This window comes from Diabrotica undecimpunctata, chromosome 6 (genome assembly GCF_040954645.1).
Source record: "Diabrotica undecimpunctata isolate CICGRU chromosome 6, icDiaUnde3, whole genome shotgun sequence".
In the NCBI taxonomy this organism is placed as follows: Eukaryota; Metazoa; Arthropoda; class Insecta; order Coleoptera; family Chrysomelidae; genus Diabrotica; species Diabrotica undecimpunctata.
The window spans coordinates 22,491,738-22,519,349 of record NC_092808.1 but is presented as its reverse complement, the minus strand read 5'-3'; the positions used below and the strand labels follow the sequence as shown (position 1 = coordinate 22,519,349).

The following is a 27,612-nucleotide window of genomic DNA, read 5'->3' as shown; positions in this document are numbered from 1 at the left end:
TTCTTGATTTACTGCAATTACATGGAGGTTTTAATTTTCTTTCAGGCCTTTTCACATCAAACAAACTTCTACCATCAACTTGTCTCCTTCCCTTATATTCTTCACCACGCATTCGTTTTGATTTATTTGATTCCTGTAGCCAAAGATTTTTATTTTTTTTCTTACTTCTGGTTTTTGCTGAAACAGGTTCTACTTCACGTTCAGAATCAGGATTTGTGTTTACTTGTTGAACTTCCTCTTCATTGTTATTATTTTCAGATTTCCTATTGTGATCTGAGGGAAAACTATTCTTTTCTATCTCTGTCAAACTTTCTATCTGATTGGCGTTAAAAGCGAGGTTTCGGTTGCACTGTACGACTCTTTCGCTGTCATGATTTACTGCCAACTCGCATTTATTCAAAGTGGAATCTGGCAAACACGTGTCAGCAAAAATTACGTCCATATTTTCTATATCAAAATCCGTAGTTTGTTCACTTTTCTCTAAAAGTTTTCTACTGCTACTACCACTCATTGATGGATTGTCAACACAATATTTTGGAGATGCAGAAAAAGTACTGACATCGTTTTCTGAAGATTGTCCATTGGCAATAGCCAGTTGTAGTATTCTGCTGGCTCGAGAATTAGATGCCATTGAACGTCTGAAACCAATAATTATCATTGTTACTTAAAAATTAATACACATTATATACATGAAGATTATTATCACGAAAAATGAAAAACTCGTATCTACAATATTTTTTGACAATGCATCATTGACCATTCTGCTTTTAGGTTAATGTAATGGCAGTTAAGAGGTTTTCATTATTAATACTACTACTACTAAGTTTTTATTTATATCTTGCAGTTTAAATAAAAAAACTTACCTTGCTATCTACACGAGTAAACGCTGAAATTAATATAGATATTATTTTACTACCAAAATATAAGCGCCGACTAGCACGTGGTAACTAATGAGCACTTCCGAGGTTTTCATCCACAGGAATTCTATTTGAATTACTTACGTGGTTTTCATTTTATGCACTAGATGGCTCTGTGTTCAAAAAAGACTGTATTTCATATTATAAGATCATCAGATACGTGTTTTTCAGTGATATAGTGAAAAAAAATTGAAATCAGTAAAAATGCAGATACGTGGTTTTCATGCTAAGCCGACGATATGTAAAAGGATACGTTTTATTTTCGTTTCACCTACATTCTAGTATATATAAATTGTGAGTTAGGACCGACACCTGACTGACATTGACAAATCTAAATATAATCATCTTCCAAGTTATATCTACTAACTGGGTCATGTTTTTGGTCGTATTGTTTCGCTGAGTTTTGATTATGTAAGTGTGTGTTTGTGTAGTAAGTGGGTTAACCCATTAGCGCCCACGATATGTGGTTTTAAGAATTAATATATTCTCCAACTATTTACAACAGTCATGTTTATAAGATTAGTAAAAAGCACCCACCACCATTTTTTTCCTCTTAGTTCGATCCATTAACTGTTTAGTTGCTGATCATATAAGTCCACACCACCCATGGACTTATTATAATTTTTATATAAAACAGGTTGAGAAACATCCACTTTGCCCTTAGCAGAAGTTGAACATCGTTTTACTTGTGCTACAGGTTCCATAGAGTCTTAATTTTGTAGGCTTAGTCACTATGTTACTATTTTTCCATCTTACAAATAATATACCTTGAGCCTTGTCATATTGATGTTCAAAATAACCTCTGTCATGTTTTTTCAATTGTTTAGCATTTGATAGAGGACATTTTTTGTTCTATTGTCTCTTACAGTTCCAGTAGCTTTAATTCCTACTCTTTTTAATTTCTCCAACAGATCGTAACTTGTAAAAAAGTTATCAAAAAATAATGAGTGGTCTGATGGACAAGCGATGAGGTCTACCGTATCCAGAACTACTTGTGATGCTAATGGTAGGTTACTTTTCTTATCAATATTTATGGCTCCACGATAAGTATCTATGGAATAACAATAACCGTTGGCAGTACATAACAAGCAATTGTAACCGAATCTAATAGGTTTACTTTTTATAACTTGCTTACTGGTATGTCTCCCAAAAAATTTAACCATAGATTCATCAGCACATAAATGTTCATGAAAAATACCCAACTGTTTGTAATTCTGATTCAGTCGTGTTAGCAGAGGTCGACCTTTTGCCATTTTATCATGTGTTGGTAATGCTGTATCGTCGGCAAGGTGATTGTAACGCTTTATATCTAGAAATCTGTTCCTAGACATAGATGCACAAACAAACGGCACATTTAAATCTTCGGAAAGACTCCAGTACTACATTCTTTCACTGGGTAGTTGGTGATATCCTGTTAGTAATAATACACCAAAAAAATGTTTGTATATCTGCCTTGGATACAAAGAAACTATGGTTGTTGCATTGAGCTACAAATTAGTTTGGGTAACTATGTTATCAAATATGTAGTCAGTGAATAATTTTTCAAAAATCTCAACTTCATTTAAGTCATGTAATTCATTTTTAACGATTTCAATCTGCTCATTCCACCCTGATGTTCCTACCACACTATTATTTGTACAAGTTTTTGTCAATTACGGGCCTTCACGCTTGTTCTTGTAATCTTTTTAACAGCAGTGCCAAAGGTACATCCACTAAGTCTTCGTCTTCATATGAAGAGCAATGAACTTCAGTTTTTCCTACAACGTCTTTAGGTAGTGTCAAATTTCCTTCTATAAGGTTATCATCCTCAACAGTTAGCATATCTGGGTCTGGAGGAATAATAACAATATCCTCAGATTGCGAATTAGAAGCACGAATATCTTTTAAAGTTGAAGGTAAACCTTATTTCTTTCCATAGAAATTTCGAACAATACTCTCAAAATCATCTACAGATGCCATATCTGTAACAAAATACCATACGCCCATTGTACTCATATAGGTATACCTAATTTTAACAACAAATAAATCGCGTTATAGTTAAAATTCTGAAAAATTAATCACTTAAGCTCTTTACTAAACTTATTATAAACTATCGTAAACCATTTGACGGTAAAAAGAAATAAATGATAGAAACTTACTGTAAATTTACGAAGTAAGTTTCGAGAAAATAAAAAACGCACTTGTTGACTTCATAAACAATAAATCAAAACTAACAAACTAGCTGAAAATCATTCAACGAAATCTGTTATGAGTGTTTAGTTTCCCGCAATTACTAAGAATTTCAACAATTTTATTGCAGATAGCACTAGTATGTCAAAATAGCAGCTGTACTTAAATGAGTACAGTGGGCGCTAATGTGCGGACTGCGGAAAAGTGCGTTAAACACTTTCTTCTTGAGCAAATGAGGCAATTTCTTTCTGATTTGGTCTGGCATGATACTGGCCGTTTGTTTTCCCTCATTAATTAGTCGACCTAGATAATTCCACTACATTCCCAATTAAATTTACCACAATCTTTGGACTATCTCTTAAATTTTTTCATAGTTAAAGATTTTAAGAGACTGGAGGCTGGCTTAGTTTAATAAAACTTCTCCGATATGTTACAAACAAAATAAACATATCGACGATGATATCCAACTTGCTACAGGAGAAGAAAACGTTCCAACAGATTCCCAAAGACTCACAATGATTCAGTTTTTACTCCAGTGAGACCAACAACGATACCCAGCGCTCCGAGTATTTTTTCATTTGCAATTCTTCGGTTAAAATTCTATGCACACTATTATTTGAGGTACAGACTACATATACTTCCTCACGAACGCTTACATAATTGTCATATAATATGATACGGTGGTATTTTTCAATCATATCCGGGGCAGTACTAATTTTTATATGTATTTTCCGATATTCTCGTCCACATTTTCCCCGCTTCCAGGATCTCTATTTCCTCATCCATTTGTCTCCTATGTGATCTATCTGGTTAACGGTTTCGTTGTCAGGTGATTTCCATGTTCCTTTGTGTATCATTTTATGGGGAAATCTTGTTCCTTCTACTATCATGTTTTTGGTGCTTGCAAAGTTTATTAGTCTCAACCCGTTATCGGTTGATTCTTCATGTAAGCTCTCATATCATATAGTTGGCTGAAAAAAGTGCTCTTTGCCAATTTTTGCATTTGAGGTCTCTAACAATTATTTTCACGTCATGACGTGGACGTCGATCATATATGCTTTGTCTAAGGTGCCGTAGAATTCATCTTTTTCATCGTCCTTTGTTTCTTCCGTGGGTGCGTGTACACCAAGTAAGCTATAGTTAAAGAATTTTCCTCTAAGACGTAAATAACATATTCTGTTGTTTATGCGTTTAAAGTTAAGGACTAATTGCTTTGCTTTTTTACTGACTAGAAAACCACTGCCAAACTCGTGTCGGGTGCTATGGGTACTAGGGGTACTCGGATTTGGGTAGTACCGTTAAAAATATTTCTCGATAAATATGTAAGAAAATTGCTCCTTTCATTTTTTTTGTATAATAATAAAAGTAAATCGTAAACTCTTTGTAAATTATTTTGCACATTATTATTTGATTAAAAAAACTCCCATTTTTGTGATAACTTAGTTTTTTCATATTATGGAAGGCATTAAGATTGGCATACCAATGGGTTTGGAAAACATAACTGAATGACTAGTGAATGAGTATTTATCCCATGCATTGATGCATCTAGAGATACATACATTTCTTGGAATACATTGTAACATCTTATATTTCTAGTTTTCTGTTCTGAATATGGTGAATTTAGAATTTAATCTCCAGGATTTTGCTACGATTGTATTAAGTAAATACTTATTAATGATTGTGGTTAACATTAGAACTTTTTAACACATTAGTATTTACCGAATTGTGATGAACCCGTTTTGTAAATTCTTTGTGATAAACCAAGTACTGCTTTAACAATTCTGAATATTGGATTTGTCGTTTTTTGCCTTGATTGTTTTTGTCACATTAAAAGTTTGAGAGTTACCAAATATTTTTACCCACAAAATGTACAATAAACGTACTTTTTAACCAAACTTACAAAGTAGAATCATCGAACGCATTGTTATAGTGTATAAAAATGACTTCACATTCACCACTCGTGGATTTCGAATATCATGAAAATTTGTTTAGTTTCCTACAAATATTTGTGTTAATGCAGCTTCTGAAGTGATGGAAATCAGGAAGGATGTAAATATATATTATTTATTATTGTATATTCGCTCAAAGAACTACAGCAATATTTACCTATCAACAAAATTAACATTTTTCAAGTAATTGTGCACATGTATTAAAAAAAACTTTGAAAAATTATTACATTGAGAGCCGTGGTACTTTTGGGGAAAGTTTTCTTTTTTCATTTTTGGTGAAGTTGTTTTATCTGTATTAGAGCAAAACTTATATTTCTTATATTTTTAGTTTTTGTAAAAATAAAATGTATAGATACGGGAACTACTAATGGTAGATTGCCAAAATATGTACGATTCCTAACAACTATATGTTCAGATGATGTAAATGTTAAAAACAATATTCATACTTGTATAAAAGATTTTTTTGTCTCCCCCATTGAAAAATAAAGTTTTATAAAGCCTATGTGTAATATAAGAGCATGGAAATGATTTTTTTTTATTTTATGTCATCAAATTATTGATTCAGCACATTAAGCACAATCAGCAGGATATACGTTCTGGTAATTGGCAATAAACTGGTTACAAATTTGCGATATTGAAGCCAATAAAACCTATTGGCTTCAATATCGCAAAGTTGAGTTGCAAATCAGTCCTGAAGCAATATTCTGAAGTTGAATACTAATACAAAACTAATATTATACTGCATAATTTCACATATGCCCATTCCAAAACAACTTGTGGTATATCACCCGAAAATAGCAAATGTTTTAATACGAGAGAAAAATCTTTGCGAATATCACTTATGGAGATTCCGACCATAGTAATTTTTGCTGCTCGGCTTCATTTGTATCTTCGTCGCTAACTCATTATCAGAATTTCCTGGTACATTTTCAATGTATATTTCTTCAACATCAGTTTTCGTCACATACGTTGCTATACAAAGGACATTTGTTGCTTATCAAAAATAAAAAAAAAATTAATGTTAATATCTAAAAATATACAAGTTTAGAAGTATCACAAACAGCTTGTTCCGGTCAGTAAAACCGGACTGGGTCGAAGTGTGCTCGCAGGGGTCCCAATGACCCATTTACCTTTGGTATTGAATTGATTTTTGCCAATATATGATTTTATTAGGCATACTTATGGAGTCTTCATTCTGTCACATGGAATGAATATATTTGCAAAACACTATTCTGACATCCTCATAACATACAGTTGTGAGGAACCGTATCATAATTATTAAATAATTAGATAGTATTGCAAAAGAAAACAGTTCCACAAAAATGCTAAATAACCTTTCGTCTTTTTACACAACCAAAAACTTTTTGTATGTAAACTGAGCGAATGCAGTACGACATTACTTACTTGGTATTATTTAAAAGTTACACAAATATCCTTTTTAGTTACCTTTTATAATATAACAGGTACTTGTGCATTCTCATTCGTGTAACTTTTGAACGACCCATTCTTATTTGTTACAAAGATGGCAGCATCAGCATATTTTTTATACAAGCCATAAATAAGTTTTTAAAACAACAGACAAAAGGCCATTTTTTCTAATATTCATTTTTATGTAACAAATTAATATTTTAAAGAATTGTAAAATACAAAAATGTACTCGTTATATATTTAGGTAATAAATATAAGTAAAAATGTTTGTGTCTATTTATTTGTAGCAACCACCTCTGCCCTCAAGCGTTCAGCTAAAGCCTTGCGTAATTGAAGCTGCTGCGGTTCAATGTCGGATTTTTCACCAGTTAATACAGCAGCTGCAGCTCTTGCGGACCTGGGTCTTCCCTTTGATTTGGTGTCACCTATCGACAAAAAAAATTGAAGCCGTACTAGAATAATATATTTTATAAAACACATTTCATTTTAAGCCAAATAAAAGTTATCACCAAGTATTATTGCACATTGACGTTTGTTTAAATTTAATGACTGAAGAATTTGTATGCTTGAAATCCCCGTCACCTACAGTCTATCCTGAAAAGCATTTATTCTATACTTTATTTCTTTGCAACTGGTAGCTCATTACAGATGCAAATCTTCAAAAAGTGATCAAACTGAAATCACTCAAAATAATATATATTCTCGTGTTGAAATAATATTTTAGATATTATTCACAGTGAAGATAATTGCTGATGTTACAAAGGAATATAGTGAGTATAAAAAGTTTAAGAAGCACTATAAATCAACAATATCATTAAAGAAAAAACTGGCTTATGAGAATTTCTTTTCCAATTCAGAAAATATATCTCGTGACAGTTGGAAAGTTATAAATTATCACAGAAATAAATTTCAAAATAAAAAAGTCTGTCCAAGAGCGATTACATCAAACGATTTCAATAATTACTTTACTTCAGTAGCTGAACATATTAGGAAGTTCTTTTAATTCTATAAATGAACATGTCATAGATTTTTTGAAAGATGTACACTCTCCTTGCGACTCTTTATTTTTATTATGTATCAGTGATACTGAAATTAGAAATGTTTTGCATACATTGAAAAATTCACAGTGTACGGATTTTTATTTCTTAAACAAAAAAATAATTGTGGAAACAATCGATATAATTATTGACAAATTAATTGTACTTTATAATAATTGTCTTACTGAAGGGATTTTCCCAGATGCATTAAAAGTAACAAAAGTGCTACCGGTGTTCAAAAAGAGAGGTTTAGATGAAATTTGAAATTATCGTCCCATCCCAGATATTCCCATTTTCGGCAAAATTTTTGAAAGTATTCTAAATGTTCGTTGGATAGAATATCTAGAAAAACACAAAATACTTCACTGTAATCAATATGGCTTTGGAAAAAATTGTAACACACTACACTAGCTAAAGTGCCCTTAGAATGTGCTACTTTGCACTATTCCATAGCCATTTACAGTACAGAATAACTGTTTGGGGTAATTCTTCTCACGCAGATCGAATTTTTAAACTACAAAAAATAGAAGTGAGGATATTTGCAAGAGCAGAGTACAGGGAACACTGTAAACCTTTATTTCTGGACTTAGGTATTATGCCACTACCTTCACTCTATATATTATATGAGACGCTTTAAACGATAACATATTACTCACTATAAATTTAGATTAGAAATAGGCTTAGGTAATAAAATCAAAAATTGTAACTACCACAAATAGTCTGGCTAATTGGCTATGCCAAAGCCATTATACAATATTAAAAAAAAATACATCTGTTCGGCAATGGTTTATAGCCTTGACGGTCACCCTTAAAGTCTATTTGAAGATTTGCGTTTGTAATGAGCTGCTAGTTGCAAACAAAAATATACTTTAGATATATTCTATCTATAATGCAATAGCGTCTTTTGACTTTTGATAAGCAGTATGAAAATTTTCTAAGGAAAATGATTTTAATTGAAGTATTTTATTATAAAAAGAATAACAATAAACGAAGAAGCACCTTAAGGTTTTGTTCTTTGTAATCAAGGATATAGCAGTCGATATATCGCCAGCATACTAGGTATACCTCGTATTTCTTATTAAGTATCATAACAAGAAAAGAACATAGAGGTATATAAATGGAGGGACTGCACTGAAGCAATTTTCATAATTAGGCAGATAAAAGAAAAGTCGCTGGAATACAAGAAACCAGCATATTTGCCTGATATATTTAAAGAAGGCGTTTGATAGAGTAATAATTAGAGACGCGATACATTTATTATATGACGGGTGAATACCACTAGATTTAGTAAAAACGATTGAGAATATATATAAAGAACATAGCGATGGTTAGGTGCGAAGGAAAACTCAACCTATAAAGTATGAAACAGGCATTAGACAATGAGATTTGCTAATCCCATTAATATTTAATCTGATAATGGATGAAATCATAAAGAGAGTCAAAACAAGAAAATATGTTAATATTATTTTTATATGGGATTAAGCTACAATTGATTGTAATGAAAATTACATTTTTTTATTACAATCCTGTGAATGCAATAATTTTAATGTGGGCGATCCGCAAGACCACTAAGTGTCAGGATAAAAGAGCACAAGAGATACATCAAGGACAGAGTCTTCGACAAATCTCAGATATGCAAACATGCATGGAACAACGAGCACATAATACAATGGAAAGATACATTCAATGATCAGAAAAAAAAAGGACATGAAAAAGAGAAAAATGTGTAGCAAACCGATCAGCGTAATGTAGCATGTTTTAGTTGCCAATATTAACAGAAGAACCAAACCAAAAGCAGGCTATTCCCTGCAAGATCAAGACCAGGTAAGTCAACCATCAATTTTGAAAAACATAATCTACTAACAACTTGTTGATTAAACATGGTGTTTCACGACGAGCTTACACTATCTATGTCGAGTAAATACTTAATATTAAAAGTGAAACTGGAACAAACCATGAAGTGGAGATATCCAGGAGTGGCTAGTATACCTGTTGAATACAAAGCACGTGGTGTTCGTGTGTATTAAGGTCACCTTAATACACACGAACACCACGTGCTTTAAATACTTAATGTTTATTTAAGAAATTCCCTAATCAGCGTATCGTCTCTCCGGCTGAGGGCTGGTGTTAGCCAATTAAATTTTACGACTTGTTTGTCTTAGAATGTAGGGAGTATCGAATATAATAAGAATATATATATATATATATATATATATATATATATATATATATATATATATATATATATATATATATATATATATATATATATAAATGCGTAGATATAGTTAGAGTTAGTCAGTCGAATTTGTTCCACTGAAACAAACTGAATTAAATAAAACTTTAAGTCACATTTTTTGTCTTTTGCGAAAATTAACCGTAGGACATTCCTAACGTAATAATCTATATATCGAAAAAAATTTGGTGTGTAAGGATTGCAAGTTATGACAAACTTTAAGAAAATATTTTGACGGATGTGCTACTTCCGGTTATACCGGAAGTAAACAGCAACTTTGTTATTTTAAATGGAATACCCTGTATATTATTGCATAAGATTCTAGATACAATTTGTATGAGGTATCATGGGTCAAAACTTCATATTTTTTTTCAAAAATTTTGACAGATAGAGACAAACTTTTCAAAGTGAATATCTCATACATCTACTTTTGATTAGGTTTTCTTAGCAATAGGCAATTCTTAGGCAATACTTTTTACATAGGACAGGATGATGGTCTGTCGCTATAGCGCTCTTCCTTTATCCGGGCTTGGGACCGGCAAGAGTGAATTATATGTTACTTGATGTACACAACAACAATGTACTTTTAGAAAACACCGGGCGTAAAAGTCTACACTCGTAGAAAACTAACATTGAGCTCGAAGACACAAACATAGAGGTTGATGAATATATTTACGTAGGCCAAGAACTCTCAACCAAAAAATATACGCAGACGGCGGAGTCGAAGAAAAATCAGAAATTCTTGGAATGCTTTGGAGAACTCAACTTTGTGATGAAGAGCAGAATAGAACTCAAATGAAAATATGACTAATGAAACAATGATTATGTCAGTATTGACATAATGCAGCAGGAGCGTGCACTTTTACAGCAGAAAAATCCACAGACTCACAAAAATACACGTTACACAACGAAATATGGAAAAAACAACCATAAAAAAATGGGTGGGATCGGACCGACCTCACGATGACCAGGTAGCAAGATATTAGTATCAGGAAAATAGCAGCCAAAAATCAATTCACACAAAGATGAACTGAGGGGGAAAATATTGAAAAAAAAGGCAAAGGAAGAAGTTTCTTCTAGATTTTAATTTCGTTACATTGGAAGGTGTAATACGTACCTACAGTGAAGGGACACTTTTGGTGAAGAGAGGAAGGGAAATCTTTGTATGTGTTGTTACACCAAAATAAAAATATTAAATAATCTTTTTCCTCACCTGAATCTAGCTGCTTTTTTCTCGCTTCTTTCTTTAAAGCTACTAATTTATCTCGTTGTGCTCGTAAATATTCTTGACGTTTTTTTAATTCTATTGCATCTACCTAGAAAAAATATATTATTTTTAAGCTTTTAAATTGGAGGTATTTGAATCATAATTTATTAAGAGCATAAAGTAAGGGCCACTCCGTAATTTTAGACATTTATATTGTTTCGTATTTTTTTCGGTTGTAACATACTTTACTGATTGCTTGAAAGAAAGTTGTTGTTTCGATAAGTGTTTGACAAAAGAGGCCTCCCACCCAAATTTCTAAAAACCATTATCGGTATAGTTTTTATTGCAAGCTACGTACAAACAGTACGTAAAGGTCATGGTTACAGAATGGGCAACAAAAAAATCCAAATATGTTGGGCAAACGACGCCGCATTAATGGCCGAGACAGAAGACGAGCTCCAAAGATTAACACACATCTTCAACAGCGAAGAAATACAATATGATAATATCAGCAGAAAAAACCAAATGTATGACAACATCTAAATACCCACTACGATGTAAAATCGAAATTGATGGGAAGATAATAAAGCTGGAAGCAAGGTTTAGATATCTGGGAATAGATACAACTAGTTACGGAGACGTTGAAGAAGAAGTATGACAAAAAAACTTAAAAGCAAGTAAAGCGGCGGGATCTCTTAATGACACAATCTGGAAGAACAAACACCTAAGACAAGACACAAAAACAAGAATCTATACAGCAGCAATTAGACCTATATTAACATACACAGCGGAGACAGGACCTGACACATCTAAAACGAGAGGACTACTAGAAACAACAGAAATGAAAATACTCCGACGAATATCAGGGAAAAGTCTGTTGGATAGGGAGAGAAACGAAAACATAAGAAGAGCATGCATTATAGAAGACATAAATGGATGGGTGACAAAACGGTAACAGGAGTGAAACGAACACATTAGTAGAATGGCAGAGGATAGGATAGTAGGAATACGAGATAAGTCACTAAATGGACGAAGAAATATTCACAGACCAAGAAAAAGATGGTGCGACAATTTAAACAATTTAGGAGGCTAATATTGAAGAAGAAACAGGTTTTAAAGCCTACATACAAGAAGGAAAAAGAAGAAGAAGGTTTTATTTGACGATTGCTAATTGTTTGTGGTACGAAGAGGCTGGTCCACACAATTAAAGTTTAATGGTTCAGGACGAGAACATTTATATTTTAAATGTTCATTTTTGTTTTCTACTGGAATTCAATTAACAGGCCATAGACTGATTTATTAAATAAAGCACCTAAAGAGGATATGTTGACTGGATCCAAAATATTTAGATTACACAATTTGACAAACACAGTTATTCTAACAACTTTCTCACATTACAGTAGACTCGCGATTATCCGAGATAATTGGAGATAAAAAACTCGGATAATGCGGAGATCGGGTATTTGCTTAAAATAAACGAAAAATTCCAAAGTTATAACGTATATAATTAGTTTATTATGTACATATAATTGAAGTATGTAAACCTGTATACAAAGTACATAGTTGAAATATATAGATAGGAAAACATTTACGTACTGTATCATCTTCATGTTTTAAAAAAGACTTTGATATATTTCTGCGTCAACTTCTGGCCTCGTTTTGACGCTGCGATGTTGCGCCAACGCTGAAGATGAAGGACATCGGTAAGGGGTTGACTCTTCCTGTTGCTCAATGTAGGCGAGGGCAGCTCCAATCGCCTTCAATCCTTCGGAGTGAGATATTTTCTCGACTATTTCATCTGTGTCAATCCTTGACATTGTGTAGGTTGATAACCATGTCGGCGATTGCATCATCAGTCAGTTCCATTTGCTGATCTTGCATAATCCTCTTGTTGACGTCTTCATCGTTTATCGGCAGTTCCGTTGGTAACTGATTAGCGAGGTCTACTATTTCAGCAATACAGTTATTGTTATCTTTTCCATCACTTTTCGCTTCAATTTGAAAAAGCTTTCGCCATGACTTTTGCAAAGTTGTTACTCTCACATCATCCCACGCTGAAGCTATCCAGTAAGACACATCCTTAATGGCGATCTTTTTAAGGACTGCTGTCACAGTCATTCATTCATCCAACCAGGTCAACAATACTTGGAGAAGCCTTCGACGATAGTTTCGTTTCATAGCCTCTAAAACCCCTTGGTCCAGAGGTTGAATGAGAGATGTGACGTTTGGTGGCAAGAAAATAGCTTTAATGTCACCACTTGCCAACGAACTTGCATCTGGATGAGATGGCGCGTTGTCCAAAAGATGAATAGCTTTTCTTGGTAAGTTTTTTTTAAGTAGGTCTCAACAACTCAAACAAACTCGTCAAAAAGTAAATCTTTAAAAATTTGGCAATCCATACATGAACTACGTTGATTCCTGTACATGGTGGGTAGGCAGTTTACTTGAATATTTTTAAAAGCCCTTGGATTCTTCGATTTTTCAGTAAGTAGAGGTCTTAATTTTAATGATAATGATCCAGAAGAGGTGCTACACATCAAAAGAGTTACTCGTTCTTTGCTTTTTTTGTATCCAGGCGCAGTTTTTTCACTTTGAGCTGCCAGTGTTTTGGTTGGAAGCATCCTGAAATTGAGACCCGTTTCGTCATAATTGAAGATTTGGTCAGACGTGATACCGTGCTGTAAAATGGGATCTCACAATTTTAAATTAAACGGCTCAATTTCAGATGAATCGGCCTAAAGTTTTGCACCCGAAATGTCCAATTGTCGGATGCCATACCTCTTCTTCAATCTGTCGAGCCAACCATCACTTCCAGTAAAATTTTCCTCGCCATCCTTAAACCGTTTGTGAAACTCGACAGCCTTAGCTTGAAGCATGGGGCCACTAATTGGACTTCTCAACCTTCGAAGATTAGAATACCAGAAAAATAAAGCTTCAGAAGTCTGTTCGTATTCTCCTTTCTTCATAGTTTTCCACAACAAATCACTTCCACCACTCACACTTTTATTAAACCGTTGTTCAATATATTTTCGTTTACGTCTCCAATCTTCTACAGTCACTTCTCCAGCACCTAGGTCAGCATCAACCTTTTTTACTGACTTATATATAAGGTTCTTGAACTCCTAAGTGGAGCATAGAGCTTCAGTGAAAACGCGCCATCGGGTTCTATTTTGCGCTAAGGCCTTCACCTCATTCCAAGACTTTCCTTGGCCTCTTATCTCGTCCATGATGGATCTTCTCCAAGTTTGTACTGGGCGACCTCTTTTTCTTTTCCCTTGGGGATTCCACTCTAGGGCAGTCTTTGCGATACTGCAACTATTTTTTCGGAGTGTGTGACCGATCCAACCCCACTTTCTGGACTTAATTTCATTTTGTACCCTCTTTTGTTCGGTCAGGTGTAGCAGATCGTCGTTTCTGATGGTGTTAGGCCAGAATATACGAACAATTCTTCGTAGACATTTGTTAACAAAGACCTGCAGTTTGTCTGTGAGGGTGTTTGTCACTTTCCATTTTTACTGACTTACCCTTATCAAAGTGTTTTATAGCACTTAATTTTGTTTCTAAGCAAACCACAACTCGTTTACGTTTTAAACTCATATTAAACTTCAAGTTACGTAAAAACTACACAAAGAGAAGACATGAATGAACATGCAAGAGCTTACAGTAGGACGAACCGAACACCGAACAGCTAGAAGCTGTGATGACTCAAACTGATGGGTGGGGGAGTGGAAGGGGAGGCGGCCAGTAGAAGCATAGTGGCTAGAACAATAACACTCGCTAGTGACTCATCTTTTCAGCGTACCAACAGCCAGCGCACACGCTTTAACTTGATTTCGAGCTCCAAACTAATTTATTACATACTTTGTTCTATTCAATTATTACTACCTCGGTTAATCCAGAGACTCGGTTAGTCGGGAATCGGATAATCGCGAGTCTACTACTGTATTAGAAATATATACCTACTTAAATAATTATAATAGTAAGATGATAAATAAACATTTCTAATTTATACTTGTTTTTACCTTCTTTTTCTCATTTTCTAATTTTATAAGAGCTTCTTTTTCTTCAGCAATGTTTTCTTCTTTCTTAACTGTAGCTGTTTCTTTAATTTGTGGAATTTTAGGCGTTTCATTTATAAAGTGACCTTTAAATAAAAGAAAACATGTAAACACTTTCAAAAAAGTTAATGTCTTTCTAATCTTCTATACTAAAATTCAGGAACATACTCTACAAAGCTTTATTCTAAAAAGATGTAGATGCACGTCTGTAGCATTATATATCTACATATCTAAGCAAATGAAAATATAGTACATTTCACGAATTTGCGACTATTTTGGACTAGGAATAAAAGCTTTAAACGGTCTGTTGCGCTGAGAACGTTAATAGCAGATTCTTTCAATATTTGAAGCATTGTCGAAGACAAGCAAAAATAAGGTTTTAACTGATAATGTATTTTACATTCATTTAGGAAATATATAGTTATTAGTGCAACTAGAAGAAAATGACCAATTTTATTGTTTCTAAATTGTACTGGTAAGTATTTACTGATAAAATAATAACCTTACAGTATAGTCACGAATTAGATGCATACTCATAATCGCTGTCGACGGTATTTTTATTTGGATTGTAAATGATGACTGTGTTAATTGATTCGATGCTATTTTTACGCATCCATTACTCTTCTATTAACTTTTCACATTTCCGCAAACTTTTTCCCAAATTGCAGCAGTAGCAGTATTCACTGCTTCTTACCATGTTTCTAAAACTGCTACGTCATTGTAACCGTTAAGTCCAATATGGTTATCGTAGTTAATTTTGCATATTTCCCAAATATGATCAATGGAAATGAATTCACAATGGTAAGGGGGCAGTCTTAACACATTATATCCAAAACTATGTATAATCTTGTCTACTATAAATATTTTTGGTTTTTCATTCCTTTTGGTCAAATGTAATAATTCAATCTCAAAATAATTCCGAGGCAAAGACACATTTTCATTCGTTAACGATTCTTTTATTCTAAATACATACTGTTCAGTAATTTGTTGGTAGCTTATTTAAAATTTCCGAATAGTATGGTGCATGCGTTATCCAAAACTATAACAGATGGTTCATGTAAACTTGGAAGCAGTTTTTCTTTAAAACATTTCACGAACAGCTTTGTTGTATTCATTTTATCGTGATAATCAGCTGATCTTGATTTTGACGAAACACAAAATTCTCTCCATCAATAAAACCATGTTTCACGCCCGCATCCCGCATGCAATATAATATGAGTGGCTCAGAACTAGAGGTGCCTATACATCGACTTTTAGTACAAAACTTAGCCTCCTTTTTCTTTGAGGTGATTATTACGTTTATCCAGTCGTCTGACACAAATATATTTTCGTGATATTTTCTTTCCTTGCCAATGACACCAACATTTTGATCGCAAATAAAAAAACTGTATCCAGACACAAAAATTTTTAGATTTATTTTCTTTACATTGTTTCTTTGCATTTTGTTAAGAAGACCTAAAACGACTTGTAGGTACATTTCTATTCTGCCCTCCACAACTATCAGAATATAAATTTAGGATGGATGTTGTTTCAGGCAAAAAAATATAAGTACTTGATCAAACATGACACAATCTCTTGAGCACCACGAGAAGTAACACTTTCATTCCATATAAACATATGCCCAATGTTTTTAACTTTATTATGTACACACAAATTGAAAATCCACATCTGTCCTTTGTAATAAGCTACAGATGTAGACATAACTTGCACTGGCAGTTCTGTAGATCAAAAACTGCAAAATATTTTTCTTCTTTTTCGTTTTTTTGGTGCTTCAGTTTTCTTCTTCTTTAATTGCTTCACGACTTCTGTTTTTTTTTTGGTGTAGGTTCTTTTCCACTTCAATGTTAGTTTTCTCTTCCCTCCCCTTCATGTAATGTTTTAAACATAATTTTAAAATAGTCGCATTGTTGACACGTGTATTTTTGTGGCCTGTGAAACGATAGATTAAAAGAATAGTTAAAGATATTAAAGACAAAAAGAGACAATGGCTTCTTTTCTACAACTTTTCATTATACATTAAGGCCATGTTTAAATTTGGAGGCAAATATTTCTTACTTGTGTGATGCCTACAATAATGTGCTTCATATATTGGATTTAATTTAATAAACTCCATTAGGTACTTTGTATCATCTCTATTTCATTTATTATCGTATGAATATGAATGTATACCGCGTTTATCCGAAATGGGAGTTCCTGTATATGCTTTTCTTTTTAGAGCATTTGTTATTTTGCCATCGCTAAAATCTAATACATTTTTAAAAAATCTTTACATATTTTGTGGTCATTTCCATTTGCATCTTGTAATCTGTAATTCCTCGTCTTATGTTTTCTTGATATGTCCTCCTTTGTATATTTTCTTTTTGCAGGTGTAACAGTAATTTGGCCAGAAAAAAAAGCATCTTTGGACATCCAATCTAGCGAATAAAAATATTGAAAGATTTGTTTTTGACGATTTTCACTTATTTTATTAGAGCAACTTGAGTGGCAAGTTCTACAACAACTTCCTGGGTTACATACATTTGGACGAACACTCTAACCTTTAGCTGAAACATGTTGTTCATCGTTCATAACTTTTTGGTTTCTTATAAACTTTTTGTCACAAAAATATCAAAAAAATTAGTCACAAAATGTGCAATGCACATAAATTATATTTACAAAAGGATTTGCTGTAAATAACTTTTTAATTCGATTTAGAAATTACTTGATCCATATTTTCGTTATTAGAGCAATCTACTTTCTTAGGTACTTCTTATGCTGTAAAGTGGACCATTGGCTGTTGAGTGTCTAACGATAATACAAAACAATCACAAATTCGTGAAATATATTCTATATAATATGTAATTATAAAAAATTGCTTTATTATTAAAGCGCTATCAAAAATGAATGTATGATAAAAATACTAAAGACACTTAATATACATTTATTACCTTCTTTTTCTAGGGATCGTTCTGAAGAATCTAAAAAATTGTTTTTAAAATATCACATCAATTGCAAAATACACTTTTTATCATTAACGTTCCGACTATCAAATCCAAAACCGTTTTCAGAACAGAATTTTAATTAATTTAAACAAAACAATTTAATGAGAAAGTTACCCACCATTGTACAACTATTTCTTTATGAAGCAAATCAACATTTAAGAGGCGTGTTAGTTTCTTAATATTTCGAACATTATTAAATTCTACAACAGGCACTTTATTATCTTTTATTTTAACATACATTAAATACACTGTTAATAATATCATGACGTGACGATAATAATGATCGTCTTTACACCCTAGGCAACTAAAGATGTCCACGGTAGTAGTCGGAGTTGATATAGTTAGCTGATAGTTGTCAATCAGGAAGATAACTTTTTCATTAGTTATCATTTCAGTTTTCATTAGGTATTCTGTGCTTCATTTATGTACTTCATCTTAATTAAACTTCATTGGTCATTGTGAACGATCATTTCCAAATACAGGTATTTTTCTTCATCTAAATCTTCTTATAGGTGTTTAGTTTTTTACCTATAAACATCCGTTTTGTTTTTGAGACGTTTAATTTAAGCTCAAACTCTTCAAATACAACACTTAATCTTCGTAGAATACTCTGCAGGTCTTTTAAGCTTCTATTTTAGCAGTATCATCTGCGAGTCTCATATTATTAGTGAATTCTCAATTCATCCTCCTCTTTATGAGGGATGAAGTCCTCAGACTTTGTCTCCGTAAAAATTGCTTCGAAGTACAGATTAAAAAGTATAGGTGATATCGCACATCCTTGATGAACCATTTTTGTAGGTCGATGCCGATTTTAGCATTTATTGATGCATTATTTTAATAATAATGGTCAACTGGGTGGTACGCCTCGGTTCAATTCAGTCTTCTCACAAAGTGTTCCCTGATGAAACGCAGACGATGAAATAAGTGTAGGAGAATGGTGAGATACTCGAATTTAGTCGAAATGATATTTATTTTCTTTTTTTTCTGTTAGAGAATTTTCTGAAAAGTTTATGTTTATTTTTATTCTTGTAGACTAGTTTGTTATTAGTTTAATGTGTTTTGAGACTATGCCTGCGGATTTAAAAAGTTTTATGAATTTTTCATGTTTAACGTTGTCGAAATCCTTTGAAAAGTCACCTGTATTTAATTTAGTTCTTTTGGTCTGAGACTGTGAGTCTGAGCTTTCCAGTATTCCGCACAGATTAGACTGTGCGAGGAAGTTTTCATTCCCGGTACGGTGCGACACAATGTTTTCCAGAAAACATTCTATAAATACATGACAGGTGTGAATACTGTTTAACAAAATGAACACCTTAGGACATAACACCGGCGCTGCAACTATTCTTACATAAGTCTTATATTTTCAACAAATCGATTTATTTATTTTTTATTCCATATGAAATTATAGTACTTCAGCAGTATTTACACCAAATTTGAAGTAAATTCGAGCAATATTACCGGAGTTATACAGATTTGAATACCGCGCGGGCGGTATGTGCGCTCTCAGTTTAAAAATTTCAAACGCATTTTTTTCGAAACTCTTTTTCTGTGTGGTAGGCACGGTTTCTCGAGAACGAATCGACCGATTTTGTTGTAACTTTGCACAGTTCATCTTTATAGTATTATTTCGAGATTGAACAAAGGGATTTTTAATCGGTTTATTCGTTTTTGTTATATACGAAAAAAATATTTTAAAAACGATGAGAATCAGAAAATTGCTAGAAAATAGATCAAAATTCATTCAAACTTTTTTAAAAACTTTTAACTTCAATATATTTCAATTCCTTCGTTCAATCACGAAACAAGACTGACTCATCATGTAATGAGATTTCATATGTTCCAACTCGTTATAATAAAGTAAAATGGGCACGGAAACAAAAAGAGATGACCCAAAAGAGAACCCAAAAATGAGTGACTCTTGTTGAGTCCACAAATAAAGATATAAAGGTATCGGACATGATGACGACTCTGGTAGCGGACGCTGTCTCTGCCTCAATAACTCCAATCATGGGTTTACAAATGAACCTTTAGCACAGTAAGGCATCTTCAGTAGAACTTACTGCTGCTATTAGAAAGTTTGATGTCATCTTAATGTAATAGTTTAGGGTATTTCATGGACAAATAAAATGTATTGCGGGTGTTGCAGATCTTATATATAGCACTTCTGTCCGAAGACTTCTATACTAGTTAATTGAAGATATATAAAAAGGCAATTAGCTGCAGTAGGACCGATATAGAAGACACGATATCCAGAAGAAAAAAAAAAAAACAATTCAGGAAGAGTGCAAAAATAAACAAACGATAAACTACATACCTTTTGCTTCTTCTAACGCTTTTTCTAATATTTCTTTTTCTTCCAAAATAACCTCAGGTTTTATTAAAGAAGATGATGGTTCTTCAGAATCTGGTGTGAAATTCCTAAAAAGAAAAACATTAATAATCTGAAATTAGATAGATCGGAAAATTTTCCGCTCCACTTGTTAAAATATTACAATTGTATAGGTACATCCAATGTTTGGGACAGTATACACTACCATTTTTAAATTTTCGCGGCATCTGTCATCTCTCTACCTGTTGAGTTTGTTGGTTTCTCTTCTGAGCCGGTTTCTACGTTCAACCTATTGAAATGCCATAATGGCGACTGGCAATTAATATCGAAGACATGTCTTAAATCTGACTATTCGTAAGGATACCTTTTTATTTTTGACGTCATCTATGTGAGCATAATGACGTCATTGCTAAAATTTTTGAATGGAAATGTAGGTATTGTAATATATTATTTGAAAGGTCTCTTAAATACCTATTCAGCCATATCAGTATGTCTGAGTAATTGATATTTGGATTTTATTTAAAAAATGAATAAACTTTAATCTAGTTCTTTAATTAAAAACCTAAATTAAGTGTTCAAATTGTTTACCTTCAGCTAAAATACAATAAGAAAGGCGTGTCGCGAACTTCCAGAGTTATTTGTGCAACCTCAATACGTATTCTTTCTTTGAGTTCATTAATATTTTGTGGTCTAGTTTGGTACACTTTATTTTTCAAGTATCCCCATAAAAAGAAACCAAGAGGAGTCAAATTAGGTGACCTAGGTCACCATTCTATTGTTTCTCTTCGACCTGTGCACCAATTTGGAACGACGTTGTTCAACCAAGTTGCGCACCCAGACAGCATAGTATGCAGGCTACAACCATAAATCATTTCTGGTTGGAAACAACCGGTTCAATTCGGGAAGCAAGAAGTTTTGAAGAAATTCTAAATATCGAGGACCTGTTAAGGTTTCTTCGAAAAAGTGTGGTCCAATGATCCTATTATCTATTATTCTCGCCCAAACATTAACTTTCTCTGGATATTGAGTAGGGTACTCTTTCATCCAGTGTGGATTTTCCATAGCCCGGTACCGATAAGTTTGACGATTGACATGACCGTTTAGTAGAAATATAGCTTCATCAGAGAATAGAACCTTTTTATAAACATCGAATCTCTGTTATTTTGTTTCATTATAATTTCACAAAATTCAATTCGTCGATCAAAATCATCTTCCATACTTTGTAGGGATGCCACTTTTTCTTCAGCTTTCTAAAATCTGTTGAATGGTCCATGTCATTATCTAATGCTACTTGCCGTTAACTGGTATGCGGATTATCTTAAAAGGCTAACAGAACCTCTAGCTGTTTGTTTTCAGATATTGGTTTTCTACTACCTTTAGGGAGATATTTGACATGACCCGTTTCTCTGAATTTCTTCTCAATTTTGCTTACAGTGGATTGTGAAATTGGTTCTCGATTGGGATATTTATGATTAAATAACGTACATACTTCTTTCTTCTTCTTCTTCTTCTTTTGGCATCATAACCCTGGATGGGTCTTTGCCTGTCTGGCTATGTCCTTCCATTCAGATCTCTCTTGTGCCCTTCTTCTCCATTGTCTTATGTTTATTGTTTTCAGGTCGTGTTCCACGTCATCCAACCATCTCGTTCTGGGCCTTCCTTTTTTTCGCCTTCCTATGGGCTTCCATTGTAACATTTTCTTTGTTGTTTTTGCATCGTTTTGTCTTTGCACATGTCCCAGCCATGACAGTCTTTGACTTTTCACAAATCTTACAATGTCATAACCTTCATTTAACTCATTAACCTCGTCGTTTCTCCTGATTCTCCATGTGCCATCTCTTGTACCGGGCCATATACTTTCCTCAGTATTTTTCTCTCGAATGTCCTGAGTTGGGCTTCATCTTTTTTCGTCATTACCCAAGTTTCACATCCATAGGTTATTATGGGTCTAATCAGTGTTCTGTAGATAGTCATTTTGGTTCTTTTGTCTAATAATTTCGATGTCATCAATCTTTTATTAGCATAGCATGTACGATTCCCGCTGGAAATACGTGCATTAATTTCGCTACTTACGGAGTTCTTCTGATTGATTTCTGTGCCGAGATATGTAAAGGCATCCACTCGTTCGATAGTATAGTTGTCTATTGTGATATTATTTTCATTGTCAGTTATTCTTTTGACTGTCATATACTTCGTTTTTGCTTCGTTTATTTTGAGACCTCTTTTTCTTGCGTACTTATATCAATCACTATTAGAATTTCAATTCTTTGCGTTTTAAACAGGTTCATGTTGATAGATACAAAGACTTTTTGAATACGTCTACTACGATAATACTAATAATCACTTGACAGAAAGTTAATCAAGTTTGAATGTCCAAGTATCATTGTTGGTGCTGATAAGGTAACTAGATTTTTAAAAAAGTAAAAAGTAGGTAGATAATCTGTTGAAATTTCATTAAAAATATTTGTGACAATACGCAAATCAATTACTGTACATATTTATATGGCTGAATAGGTATTTAAAAGACCTTTCAAATAATATATTACAACATCCACATGTCTATTTTAAAATTTTGACAATGATGTCGTCACGTTCACATAGATGACGTCAAAAATAAAAAGGCACGCTTACGAATAGTATTTCCTTAAAGTCGCCGGCGTACAAAATAACGAATTTATTTCTTTCATTTACACCATACTATACATTATTAATTAATAATACATTAATTTTATTGATTGTTAAATGCTTACTTTGATACTTCCTCCATTACGTTGTGTTCCAGATCTACAGATTTTTCTATTGTAACTGGTATTTCTTGGACGTTTTCTGTTTTACTCGTAGGAATAAAAGACTGAGGGGTTCTACCACACTTTCTTTCTATTAATTCTAAAGCTTGAAGTTGTAATTCAACGTTTCGTTGAGCCATCATCTTTTTAAACATATCATAATCGTTTGCTGCCCAAACTTGTTCAAAGGAATTCTACAAAATTAATTAGCTAATAATATTCTACTAGATAAACGGTGTTTATCTAGTAGATTATTATCTATTAAACATTAAATAATATGGTACTAAATTATTAAAAATCTGTTAAATTATTATTTTTGGTACACAAAGTTGCGGTTGCCAATAGAAAACAAGCTGTTCCGTTTGGTACGCGTTGTCGTCTTGTCGTCATCTCTGGTATCCAACCTAACCGAAGCTACGTTGTAATTTCAATGAGCAGGTAACTACTCTTTTTACCACAGGCAGGTTGCTGGTCTCACCTGTAAATACTCCTCTATCCGGGCTTGAAACCGGCAGTGAACGTTGATGAGCTACTCAATCTACTCATCAACTGCCCCAGGCAGAGTTTTTCAATAACTATTAATCAAAAATAAAAATACATATACAGCGAAATGTAAAAAGGCATAACTGTCTCTTCATACATGAATACGACTGGTAAATATTAGGTATTCAAGTTCCTAATATTCTAGATAACTATTTCTTGTTACGTAAAAATATTTTCCAGCGTTGTACACAAAGAGATAAACAAGATTTATAAAAAGTCTTTAAATAAAAATAAATAACTATTTAAATACCTTACCGGATCGAAAGCAACGTGGTACTTTTTGCTCTCTTTACAAGCATTCTCAAACTGTTCGCTAGTGATTCCAATGTCCTCCATAAATGTCCCAAGCATAAAATCTACCTAAAAATTTAAAAATCTCAATTTAAACACTTTGTCAACTCTCAAAATATGTGTATATCTAGACCAGATTTACCAATGGGATAATATTTTACCTTTAATATATAATCAGATACTGATGAGTAGAAAACTTCTCTAAAATCTGTAAAAAAGTATGGTCGAAACCAACTTTTTAAAAAGTATCAATATGAGTGTTAAAATTTTTTTGTTGTGTATAATTTATGGATTTTATTAAAATTAACTTACCAGGTTCTTAAATTCTTCAAAAATTTTTTGGTATTCCTCATTTTCTTCAGCATTAGGTTCAAAAACTAAAAAAATATGAATGTACACGCAATAAGTATTCAGGCTCAAAGGTCAGGAAGAATGCGAACTGAATGCCAGTTTGACAAAGGAAAATAAAAAGATGGGAAGCCTAAGATCACTGATGAAATCCAAATATGTATCGAGACAAACACAGCTAAGGATATATAAAACAGTAATAAGACCCACAGTGACGTCTGGTAGTGAAGTATGGACAATGAAAAAAGCAAATACGGAGAAATTGGAAAGATGGGAAAGAAAAATGCTCAGAGCTATATATGGATAAAAAACACGGTGGAAGATTGGTTGCGACGAACAAACAGTGAGCTAGAGGAGCTATATAACGAACCACGCATCAGTTGCTTGGAGTTGAATGGAAAGGAAGAGGATGTAAAAAATGATTCTAAAACGGGACCCAATCACGAAAAGAAGAAAAAGTCGACCCAGACAAAGATTGTTTGATATCATACAGGAAGATCCAGTGGCTTAACTAGGGGACGGATTGAGGACGGGGTGGGGAGGCGGAGGTTTTTTTCCTTTGAAAAAAAGTAGGAAGCGTTTAAAAAAGATAATGCCTGGAGAAACAGCCGAAGATGCAGGACTACCTCTCGAAGATGAAACTAAAAGATGTAGGCTTGAATGCTTAGACAAGATACACCAAGAGCTTCAAACTAGAATGTAAAGAATGGAGACTGTATTCGAAAAATTCAAAATCGTTCAGGACGAGTATTTACTCAATGATTGTGAAACAGAATTCGATAAGCAAGAAATTGTTAATAAAATCAAAAGATTTCGCTACTATATAAAAGTTGCAAGAATAAATGAATGGGTCAGAAATTGGATAACATTGAAGATGGCACAGTTTATTCTTGATATGGACCTGATGGAATCTGTTCAAAAGACATTTGTGTATGTGTCTCTAATGCTTCTAATGAAAGGAGTTGTTCAAAATTTAAACTCATAAAAAGCTATTTACGATCCACGATGAGCCAGACGCAGACCCACCTAAGTATTCTGGCAATGCTCTCGATTAAACGTGAAGTAGCAATCAACGTCTACTTCGACAACGTCATAAAACAATTTTGAGAAATAAAAATAAGAAAAAAAATGTAAGAAAAAACTCTGAAATAAATGAGTACTTATGAATATTAACAAAATAATCTTGTGTTATAAATGTTAACCCTTGCTTTTAATGTTTGAATAATGAATAAAGACCAGATTTCAAACATGTTGTATTTAGGTAGTTCCTATATGGAGGTAAGTCTTAGCTTTTTCCTATATTGGGGAAAGGGGCCTCTTAGTTACTTCCGCCTGGGGCCTCCTGAATTGTTGTTACGACACTGGAAAGATCTCAGAAAAGAAAGAATTGATGGTTGGGGAGAAAGAGCAAGAAACAGGGATAAATAGAGGAGAATATTAAGCCAATTTAGTAGGCAAGGAGCTGATTGGAAAAGAAACCACCCCAGTTGCTACATATATAAGTATGTAATATATAAGTATTGTATTAATTATATTTTAGCCATAGGCCTTCAAGGCCTGTTGAGCTTTGTAAATAAACATAAAAATATTGAAACAATTAATTTTACTATATTTTAAATTTTCTTTTTCTATCGATTGGGAATAAAAATAACAAAATGACAAAAATGTAGTAACAATTAACCAGCGATAATTTTGTTAATTTTAATATCTAAAACTAAAATATTTCAAATATTTTATAAACTAATACTTACTTAAAGATTTCTCTTCGATAAAGCTCTGCAGAGGTGCATTCCATATCGGACCATTTAGAAAAGTCACTAGAGAATCAAAAACCCACGAGTTGTCTTCTTCCATGATTGAAGGAGCCTTTGAACTTTTTTGGCCAATTTTTACAGTTGGAATAAAAATATCACAAAACGATTTCTGTGTTGTAGACAATGGAAAATTTTCACTTGTCTACATTCAGTTTGTGCGTTGTCTTGGTAACGTACGAACCAAACAATTCATTACCTATCTCATTATTACGGGTTAAAAGGTACATATTAGTAAGTGATATATGGATAGTAGGATACGGATTGTAGTAATTTATTCGAATGTTTTATTGTGCGACTATATTTAGGGGTTCTGTACTGATTAAAATTAATTTTTGACGTCACTAGCTATAACTGCAGTTTAAATTACTTATGTTTTTGTACCGTTATCGAGATACAATACACGTAGGTATATTGTATATACAACATAATCAACAATGTATCTGTGTACATTTCATGCAATTGTTTTTATTAGAATTATCTATAAATTTTTGAAACCTATTATTAAAACATTATTTTAGAAACCTTGTCAAATATAAAGAAAGATATTTGGACATACCTCTATTTTGCATCATCCTATCCTCAGAAATGCGTATTTATTTTGACGTGACAACGTCTTAAATTAGGTTGTGGCTCGGAGTCATTTAAGAAAAAGTGTAACGCCCGCTCACGTCTGTTACAGTGAGTCGCCGAACGAGAGAGAGGCCCGCCGGACCGGCGAATGCCTTGCGTCTCTCTCCCACTCAAACATGATCGGTCCGCTGCGCGCGGCACTAGAGAATGAGGCGCGTTGAATCGCTAAAGTTCAAAATCGTTGAAAGTATCGTCAGCTGTGTCTGTAGTGAAAATGTGGAGTGCTTAGATTCGTCATTTACAACAACTACAACAATAAAGGTAAATAATTGTACACTAATATTTCATTATCGTAAACTATGATTGATTAATTAATTGTTAGATTGACACAAAAGTTGAGAAACTGAGTTTATAGGTTATGTCATACTATTGACAAATGTTGATAGTGTTAAGTAAATTATTAGTTTAAATCACTCTGCAATCAATCGTAATTCAGTCGATTGAGAAGAAACAGCGCGTATTGCTAGTCAAACATTTAAAATAACAAATTATAACTTCTAACCTGTCAAAACAGGGCGACCAAACAAACGAACTAAACCGACCAATCACCACGCGCGGAGTTAGAATTTAACTGTGTTTAGCAAGAATTTCAAATTCCAATTTTAGTAAATGTTTTAATTTTCAACTTTACCATTTACATTTACAAATTTTAATTAATTTCAAATTTATTTAGCAAAAATTTGAACCTTCGATCTGAATAAGTGTTTTGATTTTCAAATTGATTCTTTAAAATTAAAAATATTAAAATATATATAATCAGAAGTGAACGTCACATAACATTATCTGTACTTATTATTATTTAATATGTAGGTAAATACATGTGACCATACTTGGTAGACACAATTGGAAATAGTAATTTTTTATAACTGAAAAAAATAAATATATAAAA

The 27,612-nt window shown here is 33.1% G+C and overlaps 2 protein-coding genes across 3 annotated transcripts in view; one reads left to right on the top strand and one right to left on the bottom strand.

The window, feature by feature from the left end:
* flfl (serine/threonine-protein phosphatase 4 regulatory subunit 3 flfl) overlaps positions 1-6,990 on the top strand; it is a 40,257-nt gene extending 33,267 nt beyond the window's left edge. For both annotated transcript variants that reach the window (XM_072534433.1, XM_072534432.1), the window contains exon 7: positions 6,751-6,990. The gene's annotated coding sequence lies outside the window, so the exon portion shown is untranslated. The remainder of the gene's footprint in view (positions 1-6,750) is intronic.
* Positions 6,737-26,330, bottom strand: LOC140444253 (cilia- and flagella-associated protein 36). The gene is made up of 8 exons (XM_072535999.1): positions 26,031-26,330; positions 24,244-24,308; positions 23,896-24,000; positions 23,062-23,291; positions 20,297-20,400; positions 14,966-15,087; positions 10,950-11,052; positions 6,737-6,888 (listed from the first exon to the last, which is right to left on the bottom strand). Exons 1-8 carry the CDS (start codon positions 26,131-26,133, stop codon positions 6,737-6,739), a joined length of 984 nt encoding a protein of 327 aa, XP_072392100.1. The 5' UTR covers positions 26,134-26,330.
* Positions 26,331-27,612: the final 1,282 nt, after the last annotated feature.